We start from the raw sequence: 15,125 nt of genomic DNA, 5'->3' as shown, positions 1-15,125 counted from the left end.
AGGCCTTGGATACTGAATACACAATCTTGAAATTGAAAGATATACACAAAACACACATGTTCGAACCCTATCAATATCTTTTTTAACTTTTTTTTCTTGTCATTACTTTTATCCTTGATTTTGGGATCATAATAACTTGGTACATGAGTTTCCACAGTCACCAGAAAGTTCCTCAAATCTCTATCAAGGAAATTGCAAACATTATTTTGTCAGCCCATTACAAGGAAAACCTTCCATGATTGTCAAGTCCATGTTGAGAAACCAGTTAAAATGAGAATTGGTCACTTTATTATTGCACTTAAAAACAAAACAAAAACCAGTAATCTTAGAAGTTTTGCAAACAGCTTTTATACCTTTTATAGATAAAAACAATATCAAACTGCCTCAACATTTGTTTCTAAAAACAGAAGTCGATAAGGTTCATGTAGACAAACAGAATATATTGTTCATTCAAAATCTCCATGTTAAACAATTGACTGTAGCTGTATATAACACTAACCCATTCAGTGAGTGAGTGAATATTTATATTCATTAGTCATGATTCACACAATATCACAGCAAAGTGTAAATAATCACATCAGCAATGTCACAACTGTGGTCGATAGAATGAGCATCAATCTCTCACTGAGTTCAGTCGACTTATTGATATTATTCATAATGCATTCCAGATAGCTGATTGTCCATCTTGACGGACCATGGTGACCTGCACGGAGGCTGATACTGTACTACTCTCAGCAGCAAATGAATGTACAAAGTGAAGTTGAATTTTAAAAATCACAGTTGCTCATAATAAAGCAAAAAGCCTAAAACAAATTAACTATGAATATTAACATGATTTTCCCTCAGTTTTCTGCAAAGGGGACTTATTTTTTAAAAAAAACAAGAGATAAATCCCTGCCCACACAAACCAGCTGGGCTGTACACACAGTCAGGTCACACGAACACAGGAGGATGTACACACAGTCAGGTCACACGAACACAGGAGGCCTGTACACACAGGAGGTCACACTGACCCTGTACACACAGTCAGGTCACACTGACACAGGAGGATGTACACACAGTCAGGTCACACTGACACAGGAGGATGTACACACAGTCAGGTCACACTGACACAGGAGGATGTACACACAGTCAGGTCACACTGACACAGGAGGATGTACACAGTCAGGTCACACTGACACAGGAGGATGTACAGAAAGCAACAGGAGAATACTGGACACATCAGTTGAAGAACTACTTGTGTGAGTTCCCCACTGCTCAAAATCAAATACTCATGTGAAAAGTTTTATAATCTACAATAATGTCTAATACATATAAAACAATAAGTTGAGAATTAATAATAATAATGATAAATGACATTTATAATGTGCATGCTCAGAGGATAATATACAATAAATATACATGGTGGGTTCGAACAGTTCAAGTAATAGGTGCTCTTGTAAAAATAGGTTTTTAGATGAGATTTGAAACTTGCGACAGGATCAGAATTTAAAGTTGACAGGTACAGCGTTCCACAGACAGGGGGCTGCATGTTGGAAAGATACCTTGCCAAATGAAGCTAAGCAGATCTTGGAGACTGTTAACAAAAGCTGGTTATGGGATCGAAGAGTTCTGGTTGGGTAGCTTTCTGTGATGAGATCCTTGAGATGAGCTGGGGGAAGATTTTGTAGACAATGCAGATGAGCTTAAAGTCAATATGAGATCCAACAGGAAGCTAATGCAGGGACTTGAGAATAGGAGTTATGTGATCTAACTGGGATAATAAAGAAACAATGCAAGCAGCTGTAGTGTGAAGTTTTGCAGTTTGTAAAGCTGAGGTTTGTTGAGACCTACCAGCAGTCTATTACAATAAAATCATCAGCATGATCAGGGTGAGACAAGGCATAGGACAAGGACCTGACCACTTCCTGTTGAACATATAACGGCACACATGTTCTTTTCTAATGTATTTCAACAAATGCGTCATTTCTAACGAATTTGTCCAGGATGAAGAGCTGGATGAATATATATCATTTCTGTAAACTGTTTTCAGTCTTAATATCTAGTCCTTAAACCCAAGAGCTAGATGAATATATATCAACTCTGTAAACTGTTTCAGTCTTGCAACTGTTCCATGAAGGGAAGCAGAGCAATCAGTGATAGCAATCATGGTGATGATCATTTTCTGAAACATTTCAAAGTAATTCCAAGCACTAGTTTCTGTGAAATATGCAAACATATTTGTCCATGATATTTCTATTGTTTGTTTATCATGTTTACAGGTTGATGTTGAATGTGTCTGTATATTTGCAACCTTATACAGTGATGTTTTATAGGATTGTGTTCTTGAGTTGTGTCGACACATCAAGCTCTGGGGTTTGTAATAATGTTGTGTTATCATATATTATTGTTAATTTGAATTGTGTTTTAGTGCTGTGTCTAACTGTTGTGTTTTAGTGCTGTGTCTAACTACTGTGTTTTAGTGTTGTGTTCCACTGTCGTAGCTGTGTGTTCTGTTTCAGTCATATGCTCTACACTACTTTAGTGTTTATTTTTTTGTGTGTTAAAGGGTTATGTTAGTGTGTTGAGTTAAAGCATTGTGTTAATTTGCCTCTAATTCTTGAAGTCAATCTGCGTAGGACAGATATAGAAACCATCAGCTCTCCTGTCATGGCCCATTTGACACAAGTGGATTCCCTTCACGCCCTGCTGGCCGAACTTATAGCCAAGGAGAGACTCGTACACTGCACGGGAGATATTCCGCAAACCTGTCTTCTTAGTGAACCCAACATTGACCTTGGCAAGGGTCATGTGAGGATGGTAGTCCCCAAAGTTATCTTTTGGATAGATGCCTTTTTTCTCGAAAGCCCATCGCACGACCTTTCGCAGAAGGAGGACGTCTTCTTCAACCTTGACCTTGCCAAACACAACCTTGCTTCCTTGGAATTCATCAATGCCACTGATTGTGAGACAGGAAGTTGGTGCGTGATTGATCAGAACTTCCCGAGCATCCTGTAGAGCTGCAACAGCTTTGTTGATGTCCCTGTCGGAGTGCAGTGCAACTGTGGTGAGGGTGACATGCACCTCGTTGCGGTTGTAGCAGATTGGCTGGTACACATGATCCACGCTCAACATCTTCTTCACAACCTCGGTAACACCATCCCCAATCTCACCATTGGTGCAACGTATTGCAACAAAGTAATTCGCGCGGCGGGAGTCAACTGGCACATCAAACTTCGGCACTGTGTCCAGAGTGAACTTCACCTGACTTACTTCCTTTGAACCTTTACTTGGTCTTGACCTTGACTCTACAACATTCCAGTCAGAATTGGTTTCTTCATCATCCGCAGGGTTTGATTGGATTACTGAATCTGCCCATGACTGCCACTGGACACTCCCTCCTCTATTCTTCTGTTTTGCTTTTCTTCCTGGAGGAGTTGTCTCCCTTGCAGTGCTTGTAGTTATCTCCCTTGGTGCAGCAACCGTTTCAGGACTTGCGTGCAGCTGCCAGTCCTCTTCTCGAATTTCATTTCTCTTCGATGGTTTGCTTTCACTTGTTTTTTTCCCATAATTCTCTTGCAGCCACTTCCCAGCATGCTCCAACAACAATGGCAGTGTTGGGGAGTTGCTGTATTCCTCTGCCTTACCCTTATGATGAAGAAATTCACTCAGGTCCCCTTTCTGGCCCTCTGTCAGAGTTGAAGATGAAACCTTTATTTTTGGAATCCGACTTGGATAGGATTCTGTAACATTACAAAATATCTTACACTTACTCAAATTGTTAAGTTGTTAAGGTGTTGTACAAATATTTGGCGATCTGAACAAAATATTCCTGAAAATAGGCATTATACCTAAGCTCACCATTTCAGTGAGTGAGAGAGAGTGAGAGTGTGAGTGTGAGTGAGTGAGTGAGTGAGTGAGTTTAGTTTTACGTAGCTCTCAGTATATGACAGTAGTCTGCAAATAACAAAGTCGGGACCAGACAATCCAGTGGTCAACAGCATGAGCATCGATCTACGCAATTGAGATACGATGACATGTGTCAACCAAGTCAGCAAGCCTGACCACCCGATCCTGTTAGTCACCTCTTACAACAAGCATGGGTTACTGGAAATATCAATTCTAACCCGGATCTTCACGGCTATCACTCTTTCAGATCCTGTTTCATCATAATGAAGTTCCCAAGTTTGCCACCATCATTCCAGTACTCATGGGTTTCACGGACCACATTAGACCTACATCACTCTGGGCTTTCCGTCAACAACAAGCTGACATGCAGCGATACCACTGAAATACTGTTCACAGCAGTGGTTCATCCAACTCAATCAGTAATTCAGATCTTTTCTTGGTAATCATTGTAAGATCCTTCTTTGACAAAGTAAATCATAAACTCTCCTAAAACCTGAACCAACGTATAATTATATATGGGAGCTTGTTTCAGCTTTACACTACATTTTTCTTTGTGACTGGTCTGGCATCCGCCAAGATGAGACACTGTAAATATGGCTGTGTGTGTGTGTAACTAATACACTGGGAAGTTATGTGGGTGTGTAGTCAACAGGCTAGTAAAAATCCAGTTGGGCCAGTGAATCTCCAGTCACTGGTGAATTTTCATGGGGTCATTTTGTAAATATATCACTCTCTCCGACTTGTTAGTTATAATACACTTTTAAATCATGCAAGACTATGGCCTGATAAAAATAATCGTCATATTAGCAGCTTAATGATGAAACCTGTGTCTACATTCCAATTTCAGTCAGACTAGTGAAATATTTTGTGGGATATAGTGAAATATTTTCAGGCATAGCTAAAAATTTGGAAACTATTTTGCACACTGCATGACAAACTTTTCTGTAAACTACTTAGGGATGAACGTTATATAATAAAAATCTGATTATATGAACCACACATACCTTCAACAGGAATAACCTGGATGAAACAATCACAAAGTTTAGATTAAGGCACAAAAATGTAGACCCCACTCCCCACTACACATGTAGAAAATTAAATCATATTTTGAAAATGGCCAGAAATCGGATTTTCAGCCATAATGAAAATCAGATTTTAAATATAATTGGGATGTTATTATTGGTGAAAAAAAACATTTGAAGTTTCACCTTCATTTGTTGATTGTTTCCTGGGAACACTGGACAGCTAAAGACAAGCAGGCCAGAATAAATACTTGCTCATTTTACTTTCAGTCAGTCGAGGTACAACTGGGTTTGTGGATTTTGACATTTAACGACTTGATTAAAACTTGTATAAACTGCCATTGAAGCTAAGTTGAGTCCAATTCTAAAGAATGAGACAACTGCAAATAAAGCTTTACCCTACAAAGAGATTTACCTCTCTCTATACCTTTATTTTACTCTATACCTTTATACAAAGAGATCTACCCTCTCTCTATACCTTTATAGAGATCTACCCTCTCTCTATACCTTTATACCTTTATACAGATCTACCCACCTTTATACAAAGAGATCCTTTATACAAAGAGTTACAAAGAGATCTACCCTCTCTGATCTTACCCAGAAGACCCATGCTTGCTGACATAGTAGTGTTGGGAATTGGTTAATATCTAATAACTGATGATTGGTCCATTACAACTGATCAATCATTGAAAATAATTGGTTAGCGTCATTTCTTAAATGTTTCTGTTATTCTTTTAATGCACAAAACAACAAAAACCCCCAAAAAACATGTAGTAATTTGTTTTGTTTTTTGCAAATTTTGCATATTTAATTGATGATTAGTATGTTAGGAACACATATTTCCTGGATTCTCTAAGATAAATTCAATCATGACTTGGAACGAGCTTGTAGTGCTTATGAAATGTAAATTTAATGACACAGACAAAACCAGCCTTGTGAAAAATATTGTCAATGCAAACAAGTGTTCCATGATTGGTCGTGTTCGATTACGTCAAAACATGTTTGATTGCTTGGTCGTTTAGTCACTGCGACCAATCTTCGATTATTTCAATTAATCGGACCACCACTATGACTTAGTTGACACGTCATCATATCGATGCCCATGCTGTTGATCACTGGATTGTCTGGTCCAGACGTGATTATTTACAAACTGCTGCCATATAGCTGGAATATTGCTGACTGCAGTGTAACACTAAACTCATTCACACACTCACTCACAAGAAATCACGAAATACCCTCACCATCAAAATGGAAGAAAATCTGTGTGTCCTTTTGGTCGGTTTGAAAGGTGACAATATGGAGGGTGCTTCCCTCGGTCTTCACAGAGAGTCTTTGTGGGAACATCGGTTTTGCGAGCTGATATCCAGCCCCAAAGTATTTCAACGCCAGTTCAGCCATGACTGGAACAGCATACACACATATTTATCTTACCTCACACATAAATGTCGCTTTCTGATTGGCTGAGCGCGCTCTTCTATTTTTTTCAATGTACCCCGCTTACAAGCAAGTAACATTTCAATGTACCCCGCTGTCAATGGCAACTCATTCTGTACTTCATGGTAGTAATTCTTTATCTCGAATAACATTGAATCACACATGATGTACGGAAATTACCGATGTTTTGCTAATGCAAATTGATGAAAGGGAGATAACTCTAAATCTGTTTTCCTTGTCAGCAAAATCTAGCGATGGCTACAAAATGATTTGTACCCGTGCTTCAAACAATTCAAAATTAACATTAAGGTGTTCGGTAAGATAAATACATTGTTCACTTCGGGCTCAGGGAACATAAACAAACATCGAGGGTACATCAACCCATGCCCCCCTCGTGACCGGTGAACAACATATAATGTACATCTCTCACAGAGGCCCAGATAAGCTGCATTTCCAGTTACGCATTGAAAAATAATTGTTGCATACCAATTAAGCATTTAAAGTGTTAGATACAAAAGGTTTAAAACATGCGTACGAAATAAATTTATAAAAATCGCTTGCATTATGAGAAAGACATTGGTTGCTGTCAAGTTGTACTGTCAGTGTAGGCAGGATGAGTGATTTTTTATGAAATCATTTCCATTATATTAAAGTTGGTTTTGATTAGGTATGACATAAGGCAGTACATAGCTGCTTAGTAAACTTATTCAATGACGTGATACTTAGCTGAGTAAAATCGCTGAAATACCCACATATTTGAAAGCAGTAGGTAACGGAAAATGAAATACCCACTCAACATTCATAATACCCTCTCCAAATAAATACAGTGGGTACAGTACTCACATGAGGTAAATCTTATCTGGAGCTCTGCTCTCAGTAGTTTGTAGTAAGGCCTAGCTACTGCACACTTAAAGTAGGACAATGAAAGGCCTCTACATGTTGTAGAACGAAGGACGGACATCCATGACGTTCACTGACTGTTGACTTGTTTTGGGTGTATACAGGCCATATGATCATTATAATGGGATGAATGTTGAACATTTAACAAAATCAGCTCTAATCATGAAATTGATTGATACTGCACCCATTATGAAAAAATACAAACCTGATTCTGAAACATTAAAAGTCCCAATTTTCAAAATATCTACTGTTTGTAATACAATGGTCTAAATAGAACACGCTGCTCCACAATACTTCATTATTTTCTCAAATGTCATTAACCGATGTCATAAACTGGATTCAGTGTCTTGTAACTACATAGAGATCATACATTCTTCGTGACAGAACAATCTAAAATAATATCAAACTAGGATAACAAACACCTGATTGTCAGTTTTTTAACCATTTCATAATTTGAATAGAACTTTAACTGGATATCCAAGTTATCTTGAATTAATGAAAATATCTGCTTCTGGTGCTGACATACAAAACTTAGCCCTGTGAATATCATGTCTATGTTATGACGAGGACGCTACAGTTGCCCCTTTGCACAATGGCACCCTGATTGCTAGAAACCCAGATAGCATTCGGACGTTGGTGAAAACAAATCTCTTTCCTTTATAAACAGATTTGGTGGATATATTTATATGTGCAATATTCCATATGAAAACCTGAACCCATTCAGCACTAACATTACGTGATCTGTAACAACAACTGATTTAAATGCGTGCTGTGGTTACGTAATCACCTGTTGGGATTCGAACACTAAATAACAAATATCGAACCGTGCCGTCACAGTTGCCTGACAGAGAGGGCGGTTAACCGCTCTCACAGTGGTGCGCGTCTGTTTCTTCTGATTCTGTGCAGGAATAGGCAGGTATTACAGGAATTATTTCAGGCAAATGTTAAATATTTTTGCATTCTTTCTATCATAAAGCTAAAACATAACAACTTTCTCTAATTCGACACGCGTACTGCATAGTTGTTGGTTACACCTAAAATACAAGTTCTGGAAAGTGCATGGTAGGCAAATTCATGTGAATAAACGTTGATCAACGGCTTACCTGATTGATGACAACTTCGGGAAAATATGGTACTGCAGACTCCGAATATTTCCAGCAACTGTTACATGCAATCGACAAAACGCCTTGTTATTTAGCTGATCTCATGTTGTGCAATGTTGCAGACTGTAGTTTCTGTATATTGCATTTCCTTGTCAAAGGAAGATAACTCTAAATACTGTTTTGCACTAATCTATTTCTGTTTGAAATTGGAGGACATGTGTTCGAACCTGTAAAATGTACAAGACTTTACCTTTTTACTTTTTACTGAAGATATCGATATCTAAACTTTTTAATATCAACAAAATTATATCTTTTGATTGTTTTGTAAATTTAACAAATTAGGTTATTGGGATTATTTATTTTTTATCCTTAAATTGAATTTGGTACATGAAAATATTTTACTCGCAGGAAATATCAACAAAACGGCTGATTGTATGTATTTCTCAAGCCTTTATGGAGAAGAGGAGGTTATTTATGACGCTAATGGTCTTTCATACATGGCTGCTGTATTCTTCATGTCCATGGTCCCATTGCTTTATCCCTGATCTTTGACAGGCTTCTCTCACTTGCTCATGCATTCATTTCACCAATTTGTTATGAGGGAGGACTGCAAAGGGGAAACAGCCAGGTGACACCTTGTCCACGTGAAACAAGTGCCAACAAAGTCATTGATTCATTAACCTGTGCTGTGCCGTCTCCATCCCTTTTTGCACACCTGGCTGTTCCTCTCTTTGCACCCCTCCCTCGTAACAAATAGTGAACTGTGTCAAGATATTTAATGATAGTTTGTTAAACAACATTGTTATTTTTAGGACATAAATTCTGAAAAAAATCAGTCGGTCTGATGTTTTGATTATGATCAGTGTTTCATCTAGCATTATATGTTTAGTAGTTTTCGAGTTAGACTGCAATTCATCGGTCCGATTTTGAGCCAAACAGACTATAATAGATATGATCATTATCATTCTTGTCACATTGTATAAAACTTACAAATGAATAAAACGAGAATTTGAAATATTAGTTTTGCATCTTGTTGTAATAACCATGGGTGCTTAAAAATTGGACAAATGAAGGTGCTTAGTAATATCCTACACACTGAAGGAGGAGTTATAAGACTTGGTTCAGTATCAATGAAACCAGAGACCCTAAGTCTCTGATAAGGTTTATATAATAGTGACTACCTCTTTGATACTGTCTTCAGTACAAAATCTGTAATGTATACTACAACAGATATGATGCATCATGTAATGTTTTGAACTCAGTAAGAGGCACATAGAACAATGACTTGGAATAGAAGATGGTTAGGGGTGCTTATTGGATCATTTACAGAGCAGTATTTTAAGTTTAGGGGGTATAGGAGTAAATATCCTGTCCCAGCTTCGTTTTCCGATGTCCCTCTGTCTACACCAAGAGCAGATCCTCAGTTTCCACTGTGGGAAGCAAATGCAGACCCCCACTGACCCATGTCTCATTGTGGGATTCCAAGGAACAACTGGTCCCCCTAAACATATCATGGGAAGATTGACACATCATGTGACCAGGCACCTCGATGATGCGGATCGTTACTCATGGTAGTCGTGGATCCATCTATGTTCATAAGCATCAACACTGAGTGGTGTTGAGTCAGAGTTAGAAATAGGATACAACTGATATTGATATTGGTGCCTTTATATTCAACGTTTTTTGTTAATGTGTATTTGTTCCCATTTTGTATTTGTTTATATGCATCTTCAGCAGGCCATCACTGTATACACCAGCAATGATCGGTTTCACCTGTTCCCGTTTCTTCTTCTGGTCTAGTGTGCAGATGTTTATTCGAAAGTTTGATAGTGAAAAATTTGGTCAGTTGGTCTGTGAAAAGAAACGAACTTTGGAGATTTATTCAGTAATCTAAAAGTTAGATTTGTAATAGAAGGTCTTGGCCTGTTTTGGTCACAAATCTAACATATGTTTTGTAAAACAATTAACCTTTGGAATGATTTATGTTTTGGTCATATAAAATCATTTTGAATATTTTTGTTATCAAAACAATCTATAACATCAAATTGTCAGTCAAGGTCAGCGGATGTGTTACTTAAGCTGAAGTAATGTAAGACAGAACATACAAACAGAAACGAACATACAAATGCAAGTATAATGATTTAATGGCATATGAATCACAGATAGACTTTTTGGAACTTGATCCAGTCAGCTGGAGAAAACATTTGATCAACGTTACTCAGAAATGCTGTATAGAAGCAAAAATCATATTTGAAAAATACTGAAACCAGACTGGTTCTTGTTCCTTTTGTTACACGATCCAGACTGACAAGATCGTGTTTTCAGTTTCACAAAGCATGATGTCCTCAGCATGCCCAGCATGCCCTTCTGAGGTCAAGGTGTATTCTCCACTATTAATAAAACAGTGAAAATCATTCTTTGTACCATTCTGCTAAAACATCAAAATATTTTATGTATCTTATTTTTAAAGTACCATATCACATTTCCAACTAACACTGATTGTCCTGTAGTTTATTCTGACTGTTTGAAGTTGATGTGACAGGGAGACAAGTAGAAGCCATCCTCTCGCCTCTCTGTTTCCATTGAGCAAAGATGGATGGCATCTATGCTCTGACACCCAAATGTCATATCAGCGAAACTGTCATAGAGAAACGGGCTGACCTCCTTGGTTCCCATCAGTCGAGACACTGGTCGTGTTGTCTTCATAATGGTCATGTGTGGAACAAACTCGTACCCATCCCTAATTTCCACCCCAGCTTCGTTCAAACACATCTTCACATGGTCCACAAAGGGGACGAATGTTTCTGGGCATTGCACCTTGGCATAGATGACCCTGTTGAAGAAGTTGCCCACCCCAACAAGCCTCAGAGGCTCCTTTGGGACAGAGGCTTCCAAGTCTGACTTCATGTTCTGGATCGCCTGCACAGCGTTGCTGACCTGCTCGGGGGTGCCAAGTCCCATGGTGCACAGCGTGATGTGGAGGGAGGCTCCAGGAATGCAGCAACTGCTGTACCGTGGTTCGTTCTCCAGGATGTAGTCCTGGACACTCTCCAGGTTCTCCAGCACCTCCTGGTCTGTCACCCTCACAGCGATGAAGTAGTTCGGTCGCAGTTTGTCCTTCCAGAAAGGATTGACCTCATTATCAGCTTGCCAATCATTATCTTTGCTTCCTCCAGCGACGTAGTGGTTGGTGTCTGATGTCGGTTTCTGGGTTGATGTACCATTACTGATGCCGCCAATAGTTACAGTGATGCCATCATCGCTGTCGCTGTCTTCATCTTCATCCACATCCTTGTCTTCATCATTATCTTCTTCCTGGTCCTGATTCTGTCGGTTCTTCTCGTATCTCTCGATGACATCTGTAATGGTCAGTTTACTCCCAGTTGACCCAAACACATTGTCCAGTCTGGAGCCCTTGTCCCACACTATCTCGGTTTTATATTTAAAGTACTGGATCCTGTGCTTAGGTATGGCCAGCACTGTGTAGTCAACAGATGCAATATCTTCCCAGGAGAAGGCAGAGAAGTACTTCTCCATGATTCCGCGGAAGCGATCCCAGTATCCGACAAGGAAGTCATCACTCTGCAGGGTACCATCCCACATGATACGCTTTATAACATCGTCAGCCGTCTTCATGGACACCAACTTCCCCTCTACAACATCGTCAACTACCTTCTTCTTTCCCTTTCGTTTCTTCCCATGGTTCCTGGAAGCAGAGTGAGCTTCACTTGACCGGCCAGACTTCCCCTGATCTCATTCCACTACTCTTGAGCCATATGGTAGCCTTGTCCACCAGACACTGAATCATTGGTGTGTTGAGGCTAACCTCAGCCTCCTCCAGGAGATATTTCTGAAGCTCCAGCTTATCATCATCAGAAAGAGCCTCGGATCTCACTGTTACAGTTGGGACCTTGCTTGGATATGAAGCTGCAAAGAGAGAAAAATACAGATCTGTTAATTACCATGCCACTTTCAGATAAAGTACAGCTACATTGCAATCAACAACGTAACAGATATTCCACAGCTATATTACTTGCTGTGGTGTTACCAACACGTAACTCCCTCGCTGTCAGCAATATTACTTGCTGTGGTGTTACCAACACGTAACTCCCTCGCTGTCAGCAATATTACTTGCTGTGGTGTTACCAACACGTAACTCCCTCGCTGTCAGCAATATTACTTGCTGTGGTGTTACCAACACGTAACTCCCTAAGCTGTCAGCAATATTACTTGCTGTGGTGTTACCAACACGTAACTCCCTCACTGTCAGCAATATTACTTGCTGTGGTGTTACCAACACGTAACTCCCTCACTGTCAGCAATATTACTTGCTGTGGTGTTACCAACACGTAACTCCCTCACTGTCAGCAATATTACTTGCTGTGGTGTTACCAACATGTAACTCCCTCGCTGTCAGTAATATTACTTGCTGTGGTGTTACCAACACGTAACTCCCCACTGTCAGCAATATTACTTGCTGTGGTGTTACCAACACGTAACTCCCCCGCTGTCAGCAATATGCATGGTATTACAGTGGTGCGTTGAAGCATAACTTAATCCACAGCTATCCACACCACATAACGTCAAGTCTCAAGGGTGACAAGATTCACACGTGACCACTGATTTGTGATGCCATGTTTCGGATGATTGGTTGCCTCGCGGTTAAAGCTCTTATTGCTGAAGACCAGTGTTAATAATTCAAATTGTCAAAGTTGGATATCCCCTATGATGTAGCTTGAGTATCGCTGAAAGTGCTGAATGAGTGAGTAAAACCATACTCACTCACTCACTCATTCACTCACTCATGATTGCACTTTCAGTTGTAACACTGTAGAAGCCACAGTGGCTGAGCGGGTTAGGCGGTTGACCTTTTGTGCTGGCGATTAGGTGCCTGACTCTGAGTGTGTGGGTTCGAACCCCAGATTTGTCAGCCAGTGGTTAGACATGTTTTGTGTGTTATATAATCCCAGCCAAAGGAGTATTCAAGCTACCAAACTTAATATCAGTGATCTTCAGTTATTCATAATTCCCAATGTATAGTTTAAAAAACTTCTCTTGCTGAATAGCTTGGCCTTTAACAACATTGAGTAAAATTGAGTTTGGTTTACCTATTCACCTATGTTAACACATCAACGTCATCAATCTCAATGAGAATTTCTGAGTCCCTAGAACACATGATTCAATGGACTTAAGTTTCCCGTGTTTTATTCCTACCTTCCAGCTGGAATTTGATGGTTGCGTCCATATTCATGGGTTGAACTGTGACCACATGAGTGAACCTCCCAACATCAGTCATCACACGACATCCACCTGGATGGGCAGCTTTGATCGCTGCAGCTTCTTCTGCTTGCTGAGTGTTAGCGGACGCCATGGCAACAGGTGATGATGTTCCCTTAATACCCTCCGAAGCCAGATTTGACCTACAACAAATATCAGTCATGTTACAAACAGGAAATTTAACATTCTGTGATAATCTGTGATAATTCAGTCATTAGTTTCCTTGTTTTAGGGAGGGAGAGTAGAAATACAATATTTCAGAAATATTTTCCTGAAAAAGGCAATAAATTATTATTATAATCATTAATCGCATGTCTTATATTGTCAAAAGAAAGCCCCAAGGTTGTGCAGCCATAAACATTGGTCAGGAATCATTAAACATGTATATATTGATCAGGACACACAATAACAGTGCATCCTGGAGCATCTAAGGGAGGCAAACCTGCCCTAAAGCAATGGTATATAGTGGCTTATAATACTCGGACAGCAGATCTTCTTTCTTTTTAGATATTTTGTGTTAAATACCATGGTAAAGATTATTAAGGTGTATGTTAAATAGATACAAATAATAACAAATTAGGGACCGTTCGTAATTTATGGCTAGGGGGGTGAAGATGATTTTTATGGAGAAGCATGTACAATTTGAATGACCCCCCTAAAATGTATGTACAAAGTAAGTGACCCCACCCTGCATGTCATGTACAAAATGAATGACCCCTCCCCCCCCCTTCCCATCATTTTTTTGTATATTTTTTGCATATTTTATGTACAAAATTGATGACCCCCTAGCACATGTGTACAAAATTGGTGACCCCCTGCCTCCCCAGAACAAAATGGGTGACCCCCGTTAAAATCATCATCACCCCCCAGCCATAAATTATGAACGGTCCCTTAGGGCCATGAATTGATTGACACTGAAAATGGCCTATATCTGATTAGTTGTATTTTTTCATAAATTCCTCTGTTTTTTTATGGGGAACATAAACAGTTTTAAGCTCCCAAGTGTAAATGTGAACATGCGATGGGAATCTGCTGCACGGTCTAACCGTGTATATAATATGAATGCACTTTTCACTTCCTGGTTCGCCCCTGTGCATGTCGTGCATCACCACCGCTGTCACAGTTAACGTCTACCGAAACTGAAAGTACCCTTACCTTCTGTAGTGAAGATCAACCAAAGTCGCTGGTGAAGACGACACCCACCTGCCTTATATTGATGCGTATTGCAGTGTTTATAAATAGATTCGTTCCGTTGCCTGGATTTCCCGGTAGTGGTGCAATGACTGCGCCATGACGTAGTGGGCTATTTATAGATCTACTGTAAGCTCTTTAGCAGCGTTGCGGGGCTGTTGATTACATGAGTGGTAGAGCTATAGTGAATTCGTAAACCCTGTGTGGAGTTTGATGCGGATTCTCCCGATAAGACAAGCACAAGGTGCACAACTGTGCTAAAGATAAACTATGTAGATAATAAAACCATGCTGACAGACGGGTGTATTTG

General features: G+C 39.6%; 2 protein-coding genes across 2 annotated transcripts; both read right to left on the bottom strand.

The window, feature by feature from the left end:
- Positions 1-2,484: 2,484 nt before the first annotated feature.
- On the bottom strand, positions 2,485-8,499 carry LOC124278753 (A-kinase anchor protein 7-like). The gene is made up of 3 exons (XM_046714516.1): positions 8,348-8,499; positions 6,152-6,310; positions 2,485-3,722 (listed from the first exon to the last, which is right to left on the bottom strand). Exons 2-3 carry the CDS (start codon positions 6,306-6,308, stop codon positions 2,593-2,595), a joined length of 1,287 nt encoding a protein of 428 aa, XP_046570472.1. The 5' UTR covers positions 6,309-6,310; positions 8,348-8,499; the 3' UTR covers positions 2,485-2,592.
- A 1,974-nt stretch (positions 8,500-10,473) lies between these two features.
- On the bottom strand, positions 10,474-14,915 carry LOC124278752 (leukocyte receptor cluster member 9-like). Its single transcript, XM_046714515.1, is given in 4 exon segments — positions 10,474-12,077; positions 12,079-12,274; positions 13,562-13,767; positions 14,780-14,915. Coding segments are annotated over 3 exon segments (1,572 nt in total). The 5' UTR covers positions 13,719-13,767; positions 14,780-14,915; the 3' UTR covers positions 10,474-10,858.
- Positions 14,916-15,125: the final 210 nt, after the last annotated feature.

Source organism: Haliotis rubra, unplaced genomic scaffold (genome assembly GCF_003918875.1).
Source record: "Haliotis rubra isolate DU_JTF1 unplaced genomic scaffold, ASM391887v1 Scf241, whole genome shotgun sequence".
Taxonomy (NCBI): Eukaryota; Metazoa; Mollusca; class Gastropoda; order Lepetellida; family Haliotidae; genus Haliotis; species Haliotis rubra.
Note: the sequence above shows the minus strand (reverse complement) of the source record. Positions and strands in the feature narration are given on the sequence as shown.

Excerpts from the sequence above, each read along its gene's own strand:
- LOC124278753 (XM_046714516.1), bottom strand. The coding sequence starts at position 6,308 with ATGGCTGAACTGGCGTTGAAATACTTTGGGGCTGGATATCAGCTCGCA. Across the intron at positions 3,723-6,151 it reads GATTTTCTTCCATTTTGATG|AATCCTATCCAAGTCGGATT; the intron begins GTGAGGGTATTT and ends GTAATGTTACAG.